The 22,037-nt window shown below is 42.9% G+C and overlaps 3 protein-coding genes and 1 non-coding gene across 11 annotated transcripts in view; 3 read left to right on the top strand and 1 right to left on the bottom strand.

Annotated features, from left to right (window-relative positions):
• Window positions 1–8,397, top strand: part of LOC117748154 (ADAMTS-like protein 1) — a 74,946-nt gene extending 66,549 nt beyond the window's left edge. The window contains exons 19-28 of the mRNA XM_034557788.1: window positions 1,624–1,834; window positions 1,927–2,106; window positions 2,238–2,391; window positions 2,517–3,525; window positions 3,628–3,755; window positions 5,126–5,246; window positions 5,455–5,659; window positions 6,145–6,254; window positions 6,411–6,631; window positions 7,521–8,397. Of these exons, the coding sequence (XP_034413679.1) occupies window positions 1,624–1,834; window positions 1,927–2,106; window positions 2,238–2,391; window positions 2,517–3,525; window positions 3,628–3,755; window positions 5,126–5,246; window positions 5,455–5,659; window positions 6,145–6,254; window positions 6,411–6,631; window positions 7,521–7,630 (2,449 nt within the window). The 3' untranslated portion in view covers window positions 7,631–8,397. The remainder of the gene's footprint in view (window positions 1–1,623; window positions 1,835–1,926; window positions 2,107–2,237; window positions 2,392–2,516; window positions 3,526–3,627; window positions 3,756–5,125; window positions 5,247–5,454; window positions 5,660–6,144; window positions 6,255–6,410; window positions 6,632–7,520) is intronic.
• A 1,315-nt stretch (window positions 8,398–9,712) lies between these two features.
• On the top strand, window positions 9,713–14,679 carry LOC117747623 (NACHT, LRR and PYD domains-containing protein 3-like). 7 transcript variants are annotated; one of them, XM_034556998.1, is made up of 7 exons: window positions 10,156–10,224; window positions 10,447–10,591; window positions 11,066–12,788; window positions 12,966–13,049; window positions 13,188–13,271; window positions 13,691–13,768; window positions 13,869–14,679. In XM_034556998.1, the coding sequence occupies exons 3-7, from the start codon at window positions 11,122–11,124 to the stop codon at window positions 14,185–14,187; spliced, it is 2,232 nt and encodes a 743-aa protein (XP_034412889.1). In that variant the 5' UTR covers window positions 10,156–10,224; window positions 10,447–10,591; window positions 11,066–11,121; the 3' UTR covers window positions 14,188–14,679. The 7 variants fall into 7 exon arrangements, with proteins under 7 accessions (XP_034412886.1, XP_034412891.1, XP_034412892.1 ...); XM_034556995.1 differs by lacking the exon at window positions 10,447–10,591 and having other exon boundaries at window positions 9,713–10,224; XM_034556999.1 differs by lacking the exon at window positions 10,447–10,591 and having other exon boundaries at window positions 10,109–10,232.
• On the bottom strand, window positions 14,311–14,384 carry trnai-aau. Its single transcript has one exon. It is a non-coding gene; the product is annotated as a tRNA-Ile (tRNA).
• A 56-nt stretch (window positions 14,680–14,735) lies between the features above and the next one.
• On the top strand, window positions 14,736–21,276 carry larp7 (La ribonucleoprotein 7, transcriptional regulator). Of its 2 annotated transcripts, none has more exons than XM_034557003.1 (13): window positions 14,736–14,878; window positions 15,280–15,479; window positions 15,571–15,671; window positions 15,782–15,865; window positions 16,266–16,430; window positions 16,555–16,654; window positions 17,110–17,418; window positions 17,586–17,739; window positions 17,862–18,004; window positions 18,472–18,638; window positions 19,156–19,315; window positions 20,390–20,481; window positions 20,865–21,276. In XM_034557003.1, the coding sequence occupies exons 2-13, from the start codon at window positions 15,287–15,289 to the stop codon at window positions 20,940–20,942; spliced, it is 1,746 nt and encodes a 581-aa protein (XP_034412894.1). In that variant the 5' UTR covers window positions 14,736–14,878; window positions 15,280–15,286; the 3' UTR covers window positions 20,943–21,276. The 2 variants fall into 2 exon arrangements, with proteins under 2 accessions (XP_034412894.1, XP_034412895.1); XM_034557004.1 differs by having other exon boundaries at window positions 14,743–14,878; window positions 17,862–17,998.
• The last annotated feature ends 761 nt before the right edge of the window (window positions 21,277–22,037 follow it).

The following is a 22,037-nucleotide window of genomic DNA, read 5'->3' as shown; positions in this document are numbered from 1 at the left end:
AAAAGTTATTTTTTTCCCCTGGTTATTTTACCTTGTGGTGGATACCTCTGCTGCTGTAGTTAGTATCCTCTTTTGAAAAGCTACTCCAACCAAAAACATCTACTTTATGTACAAGAAATGACCTTTCATGAACATATGCCAAAGGGACAAATGCGCTGATCTTAATCTGCTCAATACATTCTGAAATATTTTGTGTTCAAAGTTGACATATAGCCTAAGATGATGATATCATGACGTGTCCTCTGTACGTATATCCTTGTTAAATTACAATTATTGAAATGCAACTACGACGTTTAATGCTTAATAAGTAGGTTGTTGTCACAGCGTGATGATTTAAGAATGAATGTAATTGTGGCTTAAGTCCAGTTTCTTAGTTTATCCAACTGTCATCCAGTGGACATCAAATTGGAATACTGTGGATAAACAATGAGCACACAAAATTCACCGGAATGAAATGCCTGACAGGTCAAACAGCGTGATGTTTGATATAACTCCGCCATGGCTAAACGGTGAGTGGGTTTCGCGGTAGGCCACACGTTTAAAGTTAACACCGTGCGCAGTGTCGGGGTTCCACCACTCGCTCTTGTCAGAAAACCCGGAGGCTTGCAGCCTGCCCGTGTCTGTTTTTCCAGGCCTTGAGCCTTGTTTTCAGGCACAACAAACGCTGTATTGGACTTGTTTCCTTTGGCACTTGACTCCCTCCCTGAGGCCTCCTCACCCTCCCATATTAAGCTACACTCTTTGGATGCTGTTCCCTCAGAAGGGACACGGCCATAGGATTTGGCTTTGAGTATCGTACCGGTCCAGAAATAAGCTTCATTTCCAATTCGCTTCAGCCCCTGGACCCTTGAGTAAATATGAATAGCTTTAAAAAAAAAAAAAATCACCTAATTTGTCAAGCAAGAAGTGAAATCGCTGCCATCTTTGTCAAAGCCAAAGCTTTTAGATGCCTTTTTTTTTACAGGCCAAGCAAAGACTTGGACACATGACACGTCATTTTTTAAGACTATAATAAAAGTGCTCTGAAATCTTTTGAAGCTGGATTCATTGCCCTGTGTGAAATTGTGTTGGACAACTAAATGAATATTGGTACACGGGGGTCATTTGAAAAATGCTTGTGAAGAAGTTACGCCACAGGGATATCTCTCCAATATCACTACATTCGGTGAGAGATTGAATGTTCCTTTGCCAGGATCTTATCTCATGAATCACCCTTTTGGTTTTCACTCGTATTCACTTTCATGAATTTAACTTTCATGAATTTACACATTCGTAAGTCTGCAAGAGTGTCCTCTCATGGGATCAAGTAAAAACACCAAGCACTCTGAACTCCTCCTGACTGCACTCCTTTATAGATTGGATAATGGGGCTACATATGTACACAAACGATAATGTATGGTGATTAATCAGGAACCGCAAAGGTTAGGAGTTGGAAAAAAAGAAAAAAAGCTACCTTATTATGCTTTCTGTTAAAACGCAAAGTGTACAAATGTGTAGTTAACTAGCAAAAACAGGTGAAAATCACAACAGACAAAGTAACCTGATAGCCAGCTGGTTCAAGTCAATGCCGCAGATCGTTGACCACGACATTCAGTAATTTGATGATAAACCTTTTATTCACAGATGGGAAACAGGGGAGTGGAGTTCATGCTCCGCTACCTGCGGAGTGGGTCTGATGACCCGCACTGTGGCATGCACTCACCGGCCTTCCCGGGACAGCAACCGTACTGAGGTTTTGAGGGATGAAGACTGTCAGAGTCCCAAGCCCAGCCCTGTCCAAGCCTGCAACCGCTTTGACTGCCCTCCTATGTGGGACACACGTGACTGGGGACAGGTGAAGGATCTCACTCAGGAAGTTCACCGGCGCAAATGCTTGGCCAAGCACATACTGTTAATGTAACCCCTGGCGCCTCTGTGTTTATGTAGTGCTCCCAGAGCTGTGGTGGTGGATTTCAAAGGAGGCAGGTCCTGTGCAAACAGCGGTTGGCGGATGGCAGCATCCTGGAGCTGCCTGACACCTTTTGCCCTTCCAAGAGTCCCGCAAACCAGCAGCCCTGTGCCAAGCGCGAGTGCCCTCCTCAATGGGTAACAACTGACTGGACCCAGGTAGGCTTTTTTTTACCCAAGGCACTAACCTACCTTTTTTAAAGTTTTGAAAAATCTCAATGTAATGCTATATGTACATTATTAAAGGGTCTGCTCATTTTCATGTCTTATAATATCATTAATTTCCCCAGTGTTCAGTGACTTGTGGAAATGGAATTCAGAGACTACAGGCAGTCTGCAGAAAACAAAGGGAAGATGGGGGACATTGGACCGTAGACTCTGAGAATTGCTCCCCGATGGCCCGGCCCACCAGAATCCGGCCATGCTCCCTCAGGCTCTGTGAGAGTAAGAGACCCTCTGACTGGCTTTATGTCATCCATTTGTACCGATTTATTGTTTGTAGCTAAAAGCACAGAAATACTTAGACAATAATTCTAGCATTCACTTGTCATCTGTTATTTTCATTACAGACTCCGTCAAGCCCGATCCTACCATCCTGGCTCAGAGAAAGGTGTACATCCAGTGGAGGAAGGGCAAAAAGTTACAGTTGGTAGTTGGAGGCTATGCCTACCTGCTCCCCTGGACAACTGTGGTCCTTCGCTGCCCAACCCGCCACTTCCGTAAGGGCCACACCCGATGGTTGAAGGAAGGAAAGCCTTTGGTCGGCCTCCCACACTTCTCCATAACATCACCAGGATACGTAAAGATTCAGCAGCTTCGTGCATCTGATGCCGGGATATACACATGTATCGCAGGTCAGGCGCAGGCACATTTCGTCCTACAGATCATTGGCAGCAAGCAGAAACTCTCTGCCCCAGAGTCATGGCTCCTCGCAGGTGGCCAACAAAAGGTTGAGCAGCCAGACGCGGCCTCAGCTGGGGTAAGCTCTCAGGAGCTGCCCATCTCTCTCAACCGTTATGACAACATTGTTGAGCATTTGCTCAAACTCAAAGGCTCCCTCCAAAGTGAAAAAGACACTGCTGATAAAATACACTCCAGTGAAAAGAACAGGTCTACCCTGGAGGATGATAGAGCAAGCTCAGAACGTTCAAGCCTGTCCGTACTTATCGCCGATACCCACAGGCTAGATGAGATCAGGACAAGCCTCTCCGAAGGCCTCGGAGGGCCATTGGGGGAACAACTCATCGTGCAGTTGCTCAGTGAGCTCACTATGACACAAGGTGAAACCAATGAGTCGACTCTTTATCCCCCAGAAAGTGCAGAATCCTCCACGCAAGGGCCCCTCCTTTATAAACCAAACATCAATGTCCACACGTCCAGGCCAAGAAGCCCGGTAATAATCCAACGCGCCAGAAAAGTGGGAGTGGAAGCGTCGTCTGAAATGATGGTTCATGTGGGAGTGCCAGTTGTGCTGCAGAAACCCATTGCTAGTTTGGAGCTGAGGTGCGAGGCACTGGGGAACCCTGAACCGACCTTGACATGGACAAAGAATGGGAAACCGTTGCATTACAACAGCAGGTTAGAATGTGATCTTCTGTGCAAACGGCATCAACAAAACTGCAGGTGTTGCCGTATAAAAGGTAGCTGACACGGTGGTTGCGTCGTCTTTGTTGTTGGCAGGTTAGGCCTGTTGTTTACCGGATCACTGAGGATCCAGTCTCCAAGCAAGGTGGATGAGGGTCTGTACACATGCACTGCCAGGAACCGTCTTGGATCGACATCTCTTTCATCTTGGCTACAGTTTACAGGTAAGATCCAAAAAAGGCAGCATCTTGCTGCAAGAATGTTTGAATGAACGTTAAGATGTGTGAATAATGATTGTCCAAACAGGAAAATCTAATGAAGCACAAGACATCTAGAACTTTCCTTAAGGGTTCAAAAGTAGAGAAATAGCATATTTGATGTGACATTTTGGGAAATACGTTGATTTGCTTTCTCGTTGAGAGTTACTTTACTCTCATCTGTAAAGTATGCCGTTACAAAGAATAGAGTCAGAATTAAGCTCATGTCAAATTGAGTAATTCCTAATAGACTCTCATGTCGTCCAGTTTACACTAATATGTGTTGTTCCTTTGTGGTTCAGGCTTTAGGATTCTGGGAAACCGTTATGTTCAACTGAGAAACGCACACACAGGCATAGCCACAGATGTACAGTAAGCCTTCACATACCCTGGTGGCTCGTTGGCTGAGTCACTGATGGGGAATATCTGAAGCGTGCCACAACTCGGGTCGTCTCCGAGCGGCGCTGTCTTTCCTCTCTTCGGGGTCGCGACCTCGCTGCTTTCTCATCAAAGCACCGCCCCTGCCGGGTTTCCTGATGCTGCAGCACTTTTCCTCCCCATACGTCAACAATTAGAGGTTCCAGGCAATGTTTCAAAGAAGATTAAGTGGGTGCACCCCATTCGCCTAATCTATACGGAGGATAAAGGGGCTTAAAGGTGCTGAAAAATGTCCAAACTGCATTTTGTCATATTTTCTATTCAACTCGGTTTAAGGTCGTGTCCAATGCAACCACAAATACCGTGAATGCCTTTACAGGGTAATTGAACTTGAAAATGTAATTCTTTCCCAGGTTCTTGGAAAGTGCAGGCTTATTTCTGAACTAAGAGAGCGCCCTCAGTAGAATACAGATGACAAAAACAGGGTTTTCTGCATCTTGTATAATGCAACACTTTTGTGAATCATAACATATTAGGCATGAAATTAATCTGCAGATGCTCAAGTCGGCGTTTCCCACAGGATGTTGTGGTTGGTGGACTTAGTACCCTTCTAGGGAGCTCCAAAGGCCTGCACCCGCCGCGGAAGGATGAAGTCAAATGCCACCACATTCTCTGTGATTAGTGAGAAGTACTCTGCTTTATAGTCTATTTGACTCTAAATGGGACCATTATTTACTAAATGAGCATCATGCGGTATTGAAGTAGACTTAAAACTGGCAATTGAGACCAACAACTCAAGTTATAAATCAAGTGAGAAGTAGGTTGATTTTCTCTGCTTTACAGCTGAAAATCAAGAGAGAGGACGCTGTTCCTATCATCAGGAATATATAGTACATAGTTTGTTTTCTGCAATATACAAGACCACTATAATATCGTTTTTTAATTTAAACTGTTTTCAGGTGGCAAAGGAAGAAACTGTGTCCACGGTAATGGTATGGGAGCAAATGGCCCTATTTGTTCTGAGAGGATTAACAGCAACCAGTCAGCCGAGCTGTGCCATGGACAAGCCTGCCCCCTCAGGTATCTTGCCACTACTACATGTTTGTGATGTTAAATAAGATCCGTTGTCACTGAAATGCTCCATTATCCGAAAGGGCCGTGTCATTTCTGCTACAACTTTTTCATATTCAAATGATCCCAGGACACTTTTGTGCTGAAGACTTCTGGGCCCACAATTATTAATACTTTATAAATTATTGTCCCCCTTTTCCTCTTCGGTTTTGATTAGGTGGCGAATGGATGCTTGGTCTCTATGCTCCGCCAACTGTGGAGGTGGGTCCCAGACCAGGAGGATCCGCTGCATGAAGGGTCCTGAGGGCCGATCAAGAGAGGTGGAGAGCAAGCACTGCCTTGGCACAGGGAGAAGACCCTCTAACACCAGGCTGTGCAACCTACTGCCCTGTGCCAGATGGGCCACTACCCACTGGGGAGCCGTGAGTCTACTTACATTGACCACAAGCACATCTCGACGCGTCTACACGGACTGTGTCACGGCTGTTTATTTGGGCAAAACACAATCTACCTCACAAACTGTGTGTAGGTTGTCAACCGGCAGAGTAACGGACACTTTCTAGTGTTTGTTTTCCCAAACTCTTTTAAGGGGAGGCCCCCCCTGATAATCCTTCCTTCTCTGTTAGAAACCACATATTTGTTGTAGTTAGAGAAGTGACTTTTTTCTGTGTTCACTCTTTCCCAAGTATATTATGAGAATTTCCCAGTCTTGCATAATATTTTTGATTCCATTAAAAAAAAAAAATGTATAAAATATTTGTACAATGCGACATGGTTTAGATTTAAACCTCTCAGTGAGAGTGTACAGGCTTGAAGATGCCAAAACCACAAGAGTATATACAGTAGTTACTGGCAGGGAAAGTATTTTCAAACTAAAAGCTGAATTTGCTTGTGATTGCTCCTTTAGTGTCACGGTCAATGTGCGGGTCCCAGTTTGGCCACACAGCAACGACATGTTTCCTGTCAAGACACAAATGCCACCAAAGTCCCCTCCAGGATGTGCAGTGGACTCCAGAGGTAAATATGGATATCATAAAATGTGCTGCAAATCAACAGTTGACACGTGATGTTGGTGTCCAGTCCAAAGGACACTGATGCCTCAGTGAAAGAGACGCTCACACAGAGAAAGGGGTCTAAATGTTGTCGTAAACACTCTGGTGTTTGTGCTCGTAGGCCCAGTTCCCTGAGGAACTGCTCCACAGAGGCCTGTGCCCTTCACTGGCACATCGGGCCGTGGACGCAGTGCACTGCCACCTGTGGGCGCCACGGTTTCCAGTCACGCCAGGTGACCTGTGCGCACCGTCGAACTGGAAAGGCCGCACGTGAACATCACTGCATGTGGAGGCCTCGCCCTCCCAGCTGGCAGCGATGCAATATCTTGTCCTGTGGCAGAGGTGAGGGGGAGAAAAAAAGAAGACAATGTGGTTTCTTAATATGGGCTAACATCTACATTATAAAAATGATCCTGAATTTTATTTCCGTTGTATTCAATATGGTTTAACTGCACATGTTGATGATTAACTTCTACGGATAACTTAGAACTCAGTCTAAGTAATGATCCCATTAAGGGCATGATTCTGAGGTCGGCTCCTCAATGAATGCTTTGTTGACATTTGTCAAATTCCACCAACCTTTACTGTATTTGATAGATAGATGATAGATATATACTTTATTAATCCCCAAGGGGAAATTTGTTGTCATAGTAGTAACAATTTACAGACACCAAATGGAATAATAAACTAAACACACAAAATAAAATAAATTAAAATATAAGAACAGGGATGACAGATATATACAAAATAAAAAATGTCTTTATATATATATATATATATATACACAATAGAATACAAATAACTGTGCCGTGTGTATTAAGGAAATTCAATTAAATGAAATGTAAACAGAGTGTGCAAAATGTGCAAAATATGTAAAATATATATATACACAATAGAATACGAATAACTGTGCAGTGTGTATTTAAGGACATTAATTTAAGTTTAAACAGAGTGTGCAAAATGCAAAGTATGTGTAGTGTATATGAAGTGTAAATCAACATAAATGTAAATGTGAATGTGTACAGTGAAAATGAAAATGAGTCCCCAGAGGGTCTGGCCAGAGGTGCTTTGTTGTACAGTCTAATTGCCGTGGGCAGGAATGTTTTCCTGTATCGGTCCTTGTGATGGAAGATTCAGAGGTTCTTGAATCCGCATCATACAACACTGCACGGCTCGATACTTGACTATCTGTGAGCGTGTGTAGTAAAAGTGTAACGCCTGTGTGCTCCAGCAGGAGAGTGTCGAGACAGCACAAGGTACTGCGAGAAGGTTCGACAGCTGGAGCTTTGTCCGCTGCCCCAGTTTAAGAGCCGCTGCTGTCAGTCCTGCCAAAACACCTGAGGGCGGGGTTATAAGACGAGGGCCACGCACCACCTGGAGAGGTCGGGGGGAGATGCTCCGACAGCCAACAGAGACTTGAAACCTCGACGCCCCATACTTTCACCCACAGCTGTCGTCAACGATCAGTCTTGGATGGGTGAAGGAATGTTTGGATGGTTGTGATCTACTTTCCTCACAGATCTCATATGTGTGGGTTTACATTTTTTAAGTTTCGAGTGAAGTGACAGACCCGTTAACGAAAGCTTCGCTTTTACTTCTTTGGAAAAAGAAATTGTCATGGAGCTTTCCTAAATTATGCAAACGTTACGTAAGATATATTTCCATTCTGATTTAATAGAGACGTGTGGTGACTGCGCGGCTCCATAAAGGGGAACTCATAAAGGACAACCTATCCACATGTAAGATATCTGGTGTAATTTTAGTTTTCTTTTCTTTTTTTAAAGAATGGGACAACGATGCTGCACCACCGTCTTTCTGTTGTAGCACCATCACTTCATCTCCAACATAGGATGCATATTGTTAAGCAATCTAGCTTTCAATACACAAATATGCAATTAAAATACAGTTTTTTTTCTCCCAATGATTGACTTCACACCCAGAGATTCTGGGTAGAGCCCTGAGCTCTTTATAACCACTGGATAGTTGTGTGTTTCTTCTTTATTGCGATGACCTCCATAATTGTGTTGATAAATAGTTCTGATGCTAAATGAGCATTTAGAGGTATAGGTAAAAACTTGTTTGTATACAGCACAATGCTGCATATAAACAATATATATATATATATATATATATAATATTTGATACATGATCTGCAGTACATTTGGTATCAGCCACATGGTAAAAAAGACCATGATCTTTGCTATTATTTTTGGGTAATTTAGCACGTAACGACTGGTCAAGTCATTCGAAGAGGAACGGTCCTGGGACAGGGACGTCGTATGTGTACAGATTGTAAAGCCCTCTGAGGCAAATTTGTAATTTGTGATATTGGGCTATACAAAATAAACTGAATTGAAATTGAATTGAATTGAAAGGAATTAGGATTGCAGGCGCAGTAACTGCATTTCTGGTGCAATAAAAAGTAGGACGTGATAAAGATGTATCTTGCATTATGGAGGTGTATGACAGTAGCAAGTCAATTTTGGGGGAAAAAAGACTCTTATTTTGCACTCAACTCATCCAAGTCTTTGTTAAGAACATGGCTTGTAGAGTTTTTGTTTTTCTAGTTTGTAAAGTTTCATTGTTTATATATTTTGCTTTGTGATGTTGTTATTTCGTGGAAAGATAATTGTTCAAATGCCCCTTTAACCACTTTTGTGACGTTTAAACACAAGCGGAGCGAACCTGTTCCTCCTCTTCACCAAATGATATTTTAGCTTTAGTGTGACATTTTGGGGAAACAGTCTTCTCCCTTGGACAGATGTTAGTGTCAGTGGAACATAAAACATGTCAATATGAACTCTGTGTTACATTTGGATATTGATTAAAACAGTAGGGAACATCAGTAGGGAACATCAGATCATCATATCATACTTGTTGTGCAGGGTTTGCACCTTTGACATTATGTTCAATACGAATTCCACAATGCTTCATCATCAAGTGCAACACATGCTGCCTCAGCAGATAACGTGGCCTTTCTAGGTGTGATCTTTTGACTTTGTCAAAGGAAAACATCATTAACATATTACCTATGCTCTTAAGTTATGTAGATATTTGTTTTGTCCTCTCAACTATTTATTTTATGTGTGTTCTTGTGCATAGTTTTGTAAATAATTACAGGGGTGGGTTTTAAGTATTCATTTCCCTAAAGGTTTTTTTGGGGTATTTGATGTGCATGCAATGGGGACCCTCTGCTGGTAAACTGATGTGTTGCTTTCTGCTCATGCCTGGTGTATTATTAAATAAAACCAAATACATTCCTTTCATAATATGTCGTGGTTCTGACTGCAGTATCTTGTGAGAGTGTATTAGACATCTAACTACTAAGTACTGTCAAACCAGTACACTCATCCAACACCTTGTGACACACATACTGTGTGGGATGGGAGGTTCTACCATTAACAGGAAGAACAGGACATGCACGTCAGCATTATCACAACCTCGCTCTTTAATCAACACAGTGTTGTAACGCTTTCCTCTTTCTGTATTTATGACACGCAGTTTACATCCTGCTTCTCAGCCATTTGAAGAGGGACATGCGTTCACAGGATTCCTCTAAATTCTGAGGGGGGAAAATTGCTTCACATGCGCTCCCATTGAAACTGGCACCATCACCAGATTGGTGATGGTGGAAAACGGGGGTTGTAAATCTTGTTTGACGGCACTCGGGGTTCTGCGTGTTTCCCTCGTTGACCAACTGGAGGGGCGGATCGACTCTCTGCTGGACATCTTAGTCAGTCGGGAAGTGTTCACTCGGGATGACCGTGAGGAGGTGTTGTGCCGGTTGGGGCCCCGGGCCAGAGTGAGGACGGTGTTGGATATCCTGACGTGTAAAGGCGAGGAAGCGGCTAAGATCTTTCTCTCAATCAGCAGTCATCAGCAAGAGGCACAGACGCACTCCCAAGAAGGTGACGCAGACCAGCCTCGGTCCGTAGGTAAGTAAGTAAGTAAGTAAGTAAGTAAGTAAGTAAAATGTATTTGTACAGCGCCTTTCGCAGACCAGGGTCACAAGGCGCTTCATAATTACAATAAAACAATACACAGATTAAGAAGTACATACACATTTAACCAAGACAACTCAATGACAATCATAGCAGCCCCAAGGCAATTAAACAAAAGCCTTGACAAATAAAAGGGTCTTAAGTTTCTTTTTGAAGGAGTCAACAGACTCCATTGAGCGCAGGGAGAGCGGAAGATCGTTCCAAAGCCTGGGAGCAACAGCCTGGAAAGATCGGTCTCCTCTGGTCCGGAAACGGGTGCGCGGAGCCATCAGCAGATTCTGACCCACAGACCTCAGAGGGTGTAAGGCTGGATCAGATCATTGATATACGGTGGAGCCTGACCATGTAAAGCTCTAAAAGTTAAAACCAGAATTTTACAAATTGATCCTAAAGGAAACTGGCAGCCAATGAAGTGCTTTGAGAATAGGGGAGATGTGTGTCCTCCTATTTGAGCGGGTCAGAATTCTCGCTGCAGTGTTTTGCACTAACTGCAGACGAGACAGCTCCTTCTTGTTTAGACATAAAAATAAACTATTACAGTAGTCTAAACGTGAAAACACAAATGCATGAATGATCAGCTCCAAATCATTTTGTGACACCATTTTCCTAAGTTTGGTATGCTAGTCATTGGCACATTTAAAGATGACTATAATGTCATGAGTTAAACACTTGTTCATATGAACAGTACATTCTGTGGCGTTCAAGAAGCACTATTAAACGTGTTCTTCAGTTGGCACACAGGACAAATCAACATGACTCCTATCTTCTTCTGCAGAGTACAACAAAGTCAAACAAAAGCATAGAGACGTCCTCGCCCGTCGGAGCGAGGGCATGCTCTTCTACAACACTCGTCACGGAGAGAAAATCCTTTTTTCCGAACATTATGTCAATCTGTTGCTGGCCGACGGACACCAGGGATTGGAGAACAAAAGACACGAGGTGCTGACGTTTGGGCAAAAGCGACTGTCTCTGCAGCAGAAGTCGACGGTGCGGCGGAAAATCGCGCCAGCCAAACTCTTTTCAAGCGCAAATGGAAAGCGTCCGGTCAAGAAGGTTCTGGTGTCGGGGGTGGCCGGCATCGGAAAAACCATCCTGGTGCAGAAAATGCTGTTTGATTTTGGCGGAGACCGGGACCATCTTGGATTTGACTTCATCGTTCACATGACCTTCAGAGACCTGAATCTGATCGACAAACCAACCAACCTCCGGGAGCTGGTCCTGCGTAAAAACAGGCACCTCGCCAAGGAACTGGATAACATCTTAGCGAATGACGACAAACTGCTGATCATCTTAGACGGCTTTGATGAGTTCAAACACTACAGGAGCTGCGACGTGGACGCATTTGTGACCGAGCCAGATGAAGATGCGGATGTGGTGGAGGTCTTTGGGAGTCTGATGCAAGGTGAGCTGCTTCCCAACGCTTCGGTCATGCTCACAAGTCGACCGGCGGCCATCAACCACATCCCTGTGGGCTGCGTCGACCGCTTTGTCCTCATCGCTGGCTTCTCCGTCACCGAAGTTCAAGACTTCTTCTTACGTTATTTCCAGGACGGCGCAATTGCGGAACGCATGTTCGCGGTGGTGTCGGCGAACGAACTGATGCTGACGCTGTGCTATATACCTGCGTTTTGCTACATCGTGTGCTGCATCCTCAAAGAAAGCAAAGACCTCTGTGGAGAGGGCCCCAAGACCATGACGGACATTTATGTGCAGTACCTGGTGGCCATGCTTCGCTCTCACACTCAAGCGAGGGCCGAAACATTTCGCCGAGAGCAAGGAGCAGGGACCGTCCAGGCGCTGTCGGATATCGTGCTGAAGCTGGGACGCCTGGCCTTCCAAAAGCTGATGGAGCATCAGACTCTATTCTACGGCAGCGACCGAGATGTTGCGGCGTTAGAGGGATGCAGCCTTGTGAGCACCTTTCTTGACAAGACCGTGGCACAAGAGCCCGGCTGCACTGAGGAGGTTTACTCCTTTGCGCATCTTACCGTTCAAGAGTTCTTCGCTGCAGTTTATTGTGCAGTGACGGATCACCCGTTACCTGATGCACTTCAGCACAGTGCGGGTCTCGGGGAGGGATCCAGCAACGGACATTTGGACCTCTTCAACCGCTTCCTTTCTGGAATCCTCTCTGAACGCAATGCTAATCTTCTATCAAGGCAGGTGGGGCTGAGTTGCCACGAGGACAAAGTGGACGACTATCGTCAGAGGATCATCCGAGAGCTTACAACGCTGTGTGAGAGTGGGGCCCATATCTTAAACCATTTACACTGCCTGTTTGAGCAACAGGACCCGTCTCTGGCCCTTGCTGTGCAACCAAAGACACTGCAGGTGAATGTCAGCGATGAAATACTCTCCCAAATGGATTACAATGCCATCAAGTACTTCTTGAATCTTACAAAGGGCATGATATCAGAGCTGGATCTGACGGGGACAGGAGTAAGCGGTGACGCACTCCGAGGCATGCAGCCCCTGCTGCTCAGATGCCAAAGACTTTGGTAAGTTCCATGTGTCAGCAGCTCATTGTCTAACTTGTTTTGACATGTTTGCAGTTCCATGTGGGTAATGCATATCGCTCTGCCCGCATCAAGAAGTGAAGTGTCAGGTTTCACCACCACCATGTTGAGAAATATATATTGTGGTTCATGCACTAATTCCACTTTTTCATTTTTAAGGCTTGGAGAAAACAACCTCGATATGAACACTGCTCTAGTCATTGCAGATATGCTGCAAGTGTCAGAAAGTATAACCCACCTTGGGTAAGATGTCAGTTGATGAGAAGAAAACCAATATGTATATGTATGGACACAATTACAAGCACAAAGTGGATATAAATAGTACAATTGTTATTAGAAAATAATGAATCACCCAGACATGTTTCACACTTCCCATTTTAGACTTGGATGGTCAGACATCGGTGATGATGAACTACTGGCTATTTCTAGTGCCATACGGGTGAAGAAAAAACTTCAAGAGCTGTGGTAAGAGACATATCCCAACATGTCATGTGATCAAGTATTGGGGAAATAAATTATTTCATCCCCATCCAGTAAACTTACTGATTGGTTAACTTCACTCCGGCTCAGTATAACAGCTGTACAATTAAACAACAAAACAGCATTTATATTCCTATGAAATGTTCTGTATCTGGAGTCTCCTGTCATTTAGTGCTATTGGGTAGTCTTTTCACATTTTCTTTAGCTTTTTGCTGACTAGATGGTTACATACTAAAATGTTAAGGCACTTAAATGGATGGAAGGCTTATAATAACTACATAATGTCTATTAAAAAAGGATATCATTTCATATTTGCAACCTTATTTGGTTGGCGGAGTAATTCAGGTGTAAAACATTCAATACATTATTCAGGACATGTTACTCAGAGCTATATGCCTTCACAGGATGGAGGGAAACCGAGTGACTTACAAAGGTCTGCTGTCACTTAGTGATTTGACCCCAAACCCTCTGAAGAAAGTTGTGTAAGTGTGACTTGTTTCAACAAATAATTATCATACATATTTCAACAATATGAATTGTTTATATATCAATTACGCTTCTTTTGATTCCGTCTTCATACAGAGCCATATGGAATGACGTAGGTGACACAGATCCAGAGTCATTTTGCACCCAAGAAAGCATAACTGTGAGCTTCACAGATGATGATATGTGGGAAGAGTGGGGGAAATGGGTTTTCAAAAGGTGCGAGGTCAGCAGCAACGAGAAGTTAGTGACGGTACTCCACAAAGTGTGCAACATATCAGTCCACTGCTTAGAGGCCCAGTGGGCGAAGACTTTCTACAAGGAACTATCACAGCTCATCAAGCACAGGATTGAGTGCTGCACTGAGGATGACATGAGCAAGAAGCTCAACAAGTTTGACCAGATATTGAACTACTAACAGGAAAAGGACTACACCCGTTTCAAGTTACAAGATAGAACATACAGAATAACATGTAATGTTGAATGCTTTGCATAAACAAACTCATAGTTGAGGACAAGGCTTGTTGAAAGAAAATATTCATGGCCAGTACGGGGATCGAACCCGCGACCTTGGCGTTATTAGCACCACGCTCTAACCAGCTGAGCTAACCGGCCACGAGACACCCCAGCTCGCCGGCACGATATGGTGTACGTTACACTATCACATCATTACTAAAATATCTATTGAAAGACGTTTAATAATGGGACACTTTATTTCTAGTACTATGTATTATCATATATTGATCTGTCTTCTCTTTTAATTTAAAATGCTACTCCTTGTGAATTCCAACTTAATATATGTCATGTGTGTATTACGTGTTTTTTCAATATTTAATTTATTTAGAAAATCTGATCCGATTTGTTGTAACATGTGGACAATTAACAATAAAATGTTGAAACTTCCAACGTATACGAGGCATCTGTCGCATTTTATTTTGGAATAATTTACCGGAAGTTGTATAAACTGCTTCCCCTTAGTCTGTTCTGACGAATATATTCTGCGACAACTCAAGTTATTCATATGAGGTTAGCCAGCGAGCTAACCCGTTTTTCGTTATATTGTGTATATGCAGCGCTTGAATCTAGACGGGATCCTCATCTAAAATAGGGTGAGTTATCTTTATTGTTATGCCAGTTCAATGTTAAGTGAGCGTCGACGTGTTTTGAAAATGCAGCGGGCATAACTATAGCTTTTTAAAAATGCCACTACCCGCGAACCGACATACAAGCTGTTTGCTAAATAAACGGTAACATTAGCGATAGCTAACACACCAACGGCTCGCTAACGGGACCCACGGGCATCTTACGGTGGTTTACTAACTAACGCTAGTGTGGCTCTTATTTATTCAGCTACTCAAGGGGCGTGTTTACCCTGTTGGGTTAATCTGTGTGAACGTTATTTCACGACCAAAGTGTTCAACGTAACGCTTTACGTAAATGGACTCCGTGAATCTCATTTCCTGCGCTATTTGACGAGCGTGCATGTTGCTGACCTGTGTTACCGTCTCAGCCGCAGGATGATTGCCACGGAGAGGGAAGCTGCGCACGCAGAACCAAGCAGTAAGAACAAGGAGACTGAAAAGAAGAAGAGGTCCCGTGTGAAACAGCTGCTGGGTGATGTGAGGAGGCAGGTGGACTTCTGGTTTGGAGATGTCAATCTTCATAAGGACCGTTTTCTTAAAAAAATCATTGATGAGTCGGATGATGGATGTAAGCGACTATCAATATCAGTACATGTATATTAGCCATCTAATCGTTTTGGTCTTAAACATTGTACCAACTATGTTATTTTTTTTTTTAGATGTTGATATATTTATGTTGGCAAGCTTCAATCGAATGAAGATTCTGACGAGTGACACCAAGCTGATTGCCAGAGCGCTGAAAAATTCTACTGTCGTTGAGGTACACATTTTTTTTTTAATGATGTTTTGTTAATGTTTTTGAGAGGTTGTGCATGGCTCTAAACTAATGTCCCATGAATGTAATGTAACACAAATGTGTTTTTGTTTCAGGTTAACTTAGAGGGAGATAAAGTTAGGCGTCAGTTTCCGATTGGAGACGTACCAAATGATGTTGACGATCGCACAGTCTATGTGGTAAAAAAAAAAAAAATGTTATGTTCTTATTTCACTCAAATGTTATTTCACTCAAAAACGCATACAGAAAGACAAATAATTGTATCTTTAGTTGCAAACATAACCATTCCAAATGTGTCCCACTTAATTTTCTGGTGCAGTGTTTGTGAATTAAAGGACGTAAACATAGACCTAAGTTGTCCCGTGTAAACTGTCTATAGGGAAACATGTTAATGTATAATATAATGTATTAATCCATAATATGGCTGTTCATCATCATAGGAAACGGATCTTACATTGAGCTCTTTTCTGCATGGAGACTTGCATACTCATGAGCTGGTTATTTTTGACAAGTGTTATATGCCTGGTGGTATTAACAATACTGTTGGATCATAAGATAATACTTTTATTTCTTCACAAGGAACTCTTGCCCAAAGACGTGACGCACAGCTGGATAGAGAGAGTGTTCACAACTTGCGGGAATGTGGTTTACGTCAGCATCCCGAGATACAAGACCAGTAACGACCCCAAGGGCTTTGCCTTCGTAGAGTTTGAGACGGGGGAACAAGCACAGAAGGCCATCGAGGTGATAACTTCAATACAATCAATACAATGTCATTGTTTCCTAAAATACCTGATTTAAGTCAGTCAGCCCAGTGTTGGATTTTGGCATGAAGAAAACTCACGGACAATTCTGACCGTTGAAACAGATGCTGAACAACCCCCCCGAAGATGCTCCCAGGAAGCCAGGGATTTTCCCCAAGACGAAAAGTGGGAAGTCCTTCCCTCTGCCAGCCGACAATCCATCAGGTACAATTATATGCAGTTGCTTCATTTACTTCCTCTCTCTACCTCCCCATGAACTGAAAATCCCGGTCTATTGAGAAATCTGATGCTGGCATCATATCACTTTTTATATAGTTTTCAACAACATAACAATACGTATTTTCATACAGTCACTTTCTTTGTCAATGTTTCAGTTGTATGTCCTGGTACACATGATATTTAGGTACAGTGTACAACACACAAAGAACAACAAACATCAAATGGTGCTCATTCCAAGAAAAAAAGAAGAGGGGAAATAAGGATAATGCATACAAAATAATTTAATACAAATAAAATAAATAATAATTGTGTGTGTGTGTGTGTGTGTGTGTGTGTGTGTGTGTGTGTGTGTGCGCATAGAGAGCAGTTCAACCACAGGGCCATGAACAACGTTTTTGTTTTTAAATGCAATTTGTTGCATTGACATTCATGTGCGGCAGGTGAGGAAGACGAGAAGAAAAAGAGAAAGAGAAAGAAAAAGAAAGAAGGTGCCGCAGTACATACACTTGCTGAAGACTCCAGAGAGAAAGAGAGGGACGAAGAACCGTCGGCGCCGAAGAGGAAACGCACGGAAACGGGGGATTTTGAATCGGATGTCGGCGCCACTCGGAAGACACCTGAAAAACTGTCGGAGAAAAAAAGACGTCGGTCCCAGACGGCAGAGGACTCCGACAGTGACGTGCCGTCTAAGATGAGGAGGACGAGTGAAAGTGAAGCTGGAGAGAAGGAGAAAGATTTAACTAAGCCTAGTAAGTGATGGTCCACAATCCGGAAACACTGAAGATGAGAAAACAAGTCAAGATACAAGTAGCTTTATTTCCACTCTCTTCACTTCCTAAAAATCTACAATAGATGACGTTTTTTACAGCAATGAAACCAGGAGTTAGTTAATGTGTTAACTGTGTTCCCCTTTCAGATACACCCACTAAAAGTGACACGGAGAGAGGCGTTGAAGAAGGGAAAGAAAACCGAGATGATTCAGCAGTTAAAGCAAAGAGGAAGAGAAATAAGAAACACAAGGAAAAGCTGAAAATAGGGGAAGAAGTCATCCCACTGCGGGTTCTGTCCAAGTAAGATTCCACTTACGTTCTTCTTCATGTGTCAAGAAGAATGAATTCATAATTGTAAACCCCAGACAGAACCAAAAGTACTTCAACACGCTGACGATTTGTTCCTCTCTTGGCTGCATTAGGAAAGAGTGGCTGGAGTTGAAGGACGAGTATCTGACCTTGCAGAAGGTCAGCATGACGTCCTTGAAGAGGTGCATCAATAAGATCGATCACAAGGAGCACAAGAGTCCAGTGGAGAAAAACAACGATGCTCAAGAAGGTAACGGTGAGTTTTGTCCTTAATTATTTTAGTGATTCCAGTTCAGATGGACAAACTGTTTAAATAAGGGTTTTAAAACCAAAAGATCTGAAGATATGAATTAAAGCAAAAGACGGATGCTGAAATGAAGTCCAATGAAGTTGTCCGAGAAAAAATAAATAAATCAGTTTCTTGTGGGAGATATGTCTTTTGTTTTTATAGCAATTTCATAATTTTTACCAAAACTGGTACGTTTTAGTGCTTAACTGTTACCTTCTAACATTGTTGAAGATGACAGTTAAACCTGTCCTCTCAACAGTACCGACATCAAAGCATTACTCAAAAAACATCAAATCAAACTCAATAATTACGAGTCGGTGGTCATGATGGACATCTTCTCAGCAGCGAGATGGCTCTGCTGCTGCCGGTTGGAATACATAAACACGAAGGTTTCAGCTCTGTTCAATGCAATAATGTTTGTTTCCTCCTTCTAGTTGAGAAGAGCGAGAAGGGTGAGAAGGGTGAGAAGGGTGAGAAGAGTGAGAAGAGTGAGAAGGGTGAGAAGAGTGAGAAAGAGATTGCCCAAGGCCCTCAGTTTACCAGTGGCGTCATCATGAAGATCACAGACAACAAGCCGCTGCCAGGGAGGAAGTTCATCAAGGTACGATGTAACTCGTCCGCCCTGCTGGTAGTTATCCACATCATCTATATCAAATCATAAGAAATGACAAACCAAGATACTGTTCGTGACTAAAATAGAATCTGTATGTGGTACAGGTTTCTAAAGAATCTCTTTTTGATATATAAGTTTCTGTGATGGTATCGAAGCATCGTATCAAAGAATGATTTGCCTCTCGTCTGGATTCAAAGCCAGATGGTTAATCAGGTTTCGTAAAGCAACAGTTTTATTTGGATTAGCAAGAGTCCCGTAACATTCTCCAAACAAGCAACGCTGCACCGGTTGGCGTAAGTCACACATAACTGAGCGCTACAAGTTATACATTTTGATATTCAAGAACGTTAGGCTCACCAACACGCTCTGCTGTGTGAGTCGGGCCCTCATTCATTGTAAAGTTCTAACACAGGTTTACCAGTGTTACGAACTTAAATCTCATTCAACAGACATCTATAAGGTTATTGACCAAAGTTTGAATTCTTTTATATATTTTTTTACGTAGGATGCTCTGTCCAAAATATCCCCGGTAGCTTACATTGACACCTTGGACGGCGATGCTGAGGGTTTCATCCGCTTCCACACCCCGGAAGATGCTAAGACCGTCAGTGAGGCGAGAGCAGAGCTACAGAAAGAGCACAGCTGGAAGGTCGAGATTCTCGCAGGTATGCATTTTTATTTCCCTCGCTCACGGTAGATTTATTCTTTTCATCCCGCAGCGCTAATGTGACTCTTGGTCCCGCCCACGAGATCTCCAGGCTCTTAGCAAAGGGAGTCATCCTCGCCTCGGGGAGTCTGCATTTTAAAGCAATGTCAATTACATGTGACGTGTGTCACAGCTGCATCATACATCCATTGTTGTTGTTATAATGCTGTGTTTTAATGATCAAAACAGTTTTCACAGCAATCACGTATATTTATTTAATTCAATTCACAAAGAGCGTAATGAGACAAGAATGTGCAGACATGCCTTTTATGTATTTTATTGTGTGAAGCACTGCACAAATAAAGAGACACATATAAATATCACACTTCTATATAATAATAATAATAATAATACTTCGAATTTATATAGCGCTTCTCTAGACACTCAAAGACGCTTTAAATATATAGGACAATATAATTTGGTAATAATAATTACACAATTATAGAAGTTGAACTAGAAGTAGCCGATATTCAAGGATAAAAACACAAGTAATATCAAGGTGCAACGTAGTAGGGCAAAAAGTTTGATTGTGCATTTGATCATCAGAAGTAACGACACTCATGAATTCAAAAGTCCCGTTATGGTTTGAGATTATTCCAGCTGTGTGTCCCGGCTCTTTTATACGGGTCACGGATGCTGAATAGACTTCTGCGAAGGACACACCGGTGTTTCCTCGCTCCTTCAGAAGCCTCCTCGCTCGTCGTCTCCTCGCGGTGCATTCAAGGGATCGGAAGATCCTCCGTGGTGGGGGAGGGGGGGACGATGTCCGGGTGAAGGGAGGAGAGAGAGGACGCGAGGAAGCACACGTTGGCGTCGTGAAAAGCACCCACAGCCTGTGCACTCGAGAAGAGGACTCGGATGACTGCGCTGGTTTTCATAATTGATGAGGCTGAAAATAATGTATTGGGGCGGCGCCCGTCAGCTCGCCTTCAGTTCTGTGTTTCAAAAGTTTCTTATGAACCTGTGGATTTAATTTTTGGAGTCGTGGGTAATAATATTGGCATAATAAATCTCCATTCAATGACTTTTAAAGGGGACCATGAACAACGGTACTGGCAGAAGATCCTCGTGGACCGCCAAGTCAAGCTCAATCGTCCGAGGGAAAAGAAGAGGGGCACGGAGAAGGTGGGTTCCCCCAGGAAAATACATATACATACATGTTACTGTGCATAGCAATATATTATTAACTATTCCTTTTTGATTGAATAAACAAGATGTTTACTGTAAATTGTATCAAAAGTAAAAGTATGACAAATCCAAATAATTTGGGATATATAATCTTAGTCTGTGACACGGTATTGACAGACATCCATATACACACTGTTTCATATTGCAATATTCAAAATGTAGAACGGGTGGACAGGATTAGGATGCATATTTGAGCTTCTTCTGAATCCTTTTGGATATGTTATTAATACCTGAGAATAATGTTGTCAGATACACTGTCATTCCACCTTTTTTTCATTTAACTATCGCATCTAATTTCTTATTTTCTTTTAACACTTCAGCTCATATCCAAAGCCGAAAAAATCATCCTGGCCCGGGCCAAGGAGGCCCATAAGCACATCCGTTTCCAAGAAGACTGACAGCTGCCGACGCTGGTTTCTGACGACCGTACATGTTTACCGATGTGGACTTTACGTAATGTGATTTGAAGCGTTGACGTTGAATGGGAAACCTCAACAAGTGAAACCAGTTAAAAATGTCCCCTTATTTTGTGTTTGCACTGGAGTTTGGCAAACTTTTCTTTTTCTTTTTATTTGATAGCTTTTTTTTTAAAACAGTCTGTGTGTGATGTAGATATGACTGTTTTAAAGGTTCTCCCAGTAAAGACGTGTCCAAGTCATGCATTTCCTTTTGAGGATATTTGCCTGTTTTGTTTTTTTTAATAAAAAACATAATTCTTTGATTATCATAGCATTTATTGTTTGGTATTTATAACACAGTTGTCCTTGCCATATGCAGTTTGTCTTTTAAAAGAAATAACTTTTTAAGTGCTCCATTACCATAAGTTGTTTGCGTGTTCGTCCTTGATGAAAAGTTAAACTGTTTAGCAGGCGCAACATTTTTATTTCTACACCATTCAGTAATTGTTGTGATGGACCACGTTTAGTCATAACTTGTGTAAACTCGTTTCCCAAACGCAATATGAAATGCCTTCAATCAAGTAGGTTACACAACACTCGAAGTGAGTTGTGCTGTGGAGTATCAGTGAGCCGCTTAATGGTATAAAAATAGCTGGCGTTACATAATCTCGGTTGCGTTTATGGCTTTTATTGTTGTAATGGTAGAAGCTACCCGGAGTAATGCGTGGCAGCACCACATCTCACCACCAGCCTGGTCTCTAGAAGAGCTCAGCTTCGGCTAGAAACCATGCAGGTGATCATTTGGTGGACCTGAGGGGGATCCCCACAAATTCCACCATCGTTCCAGGACACTCTGTGCAAAGATCTGGTCCAGTACATCCTGGAGTCTTCAGTCTCAGGCCAGTTGCATTCCAAGTTGGAAAGTGCTCCATTCTCATCAGGGCAGTGGTTTGTTTTGGAGGCATGACAGCTGGAAGCGTTCTCATCTGATTTGGGATGGCGAATTTTCTGCCGTGTGGTTTTCTTGGGCCTGTCCCGCTCTTCTTTACGCCGCGGCACATCCCAAGATCTGTAATCCTCCTTCATGGTAGTCGT

The sequence above is a fragment of the Cyclopterus lumpus genome, chromosome 18 (genome assembly GCF_009769545.1).
Source record: "Cyclopterus lumpus isolate fCycLum1 chromosome 18, fCycLum1.pri, whole genome shotgun sequence".
In the NCBI taxonomy this organism is placed as follows: Eukaryota; Metazoa; Chordata; class Actinopteri; order Perciformes; family Cyclopteridae; genus Cyclopterus; species Cyclopterus lumpus.
The sequence above is the reverse complement of the archived record's forward strand: the minus strand, read 5'-3'. Positions and strand labels throughout refer to the sequence as shown.

Coding starts and splice junctions, on each gene's coding strand:
- LOC117747623 (XM_034556995.1), top strand. CDS start 9,915: ATGGTGGAAAACGGGGGTTGTAAATCTTGTTTGACGGCACTCGGGGTT. Junction 13,050..13,187: donor GAAAGTATAACCCACCTTGG/GTAAGATGTCAG, acceptor TTCCCATTTTAG/ACTTGGATGGTCAGACATCG. Junction 13,769..13,868: donor AACCCTCTGAAGAAAGTTGT/GTAAGTGTGACT, acceptor GTCTTCATACAG/AGCCATATGGAATGACGTAG.
- larp7 (XM_034557003.1), top strand. CDS start 15,287: ATGATTGCCACGGAGAGGGAAGCTGCGCACGCAGAACCAAGCAGTAAG. Junction 16,431..16,554: donor AAGCACAGAAGGCCATCGAG/GTGATAACTTCA, acceptor CCGTTGAAACAG/ATGCTGAACAACCCCCCCGA. Junction 16,655..17,109: donor GCCAGCCGACAATCCATCAG/GTACAATTATAT, acceptor CATGTGCGGCAG/GTGAGGAAGACGAGAAGAAA.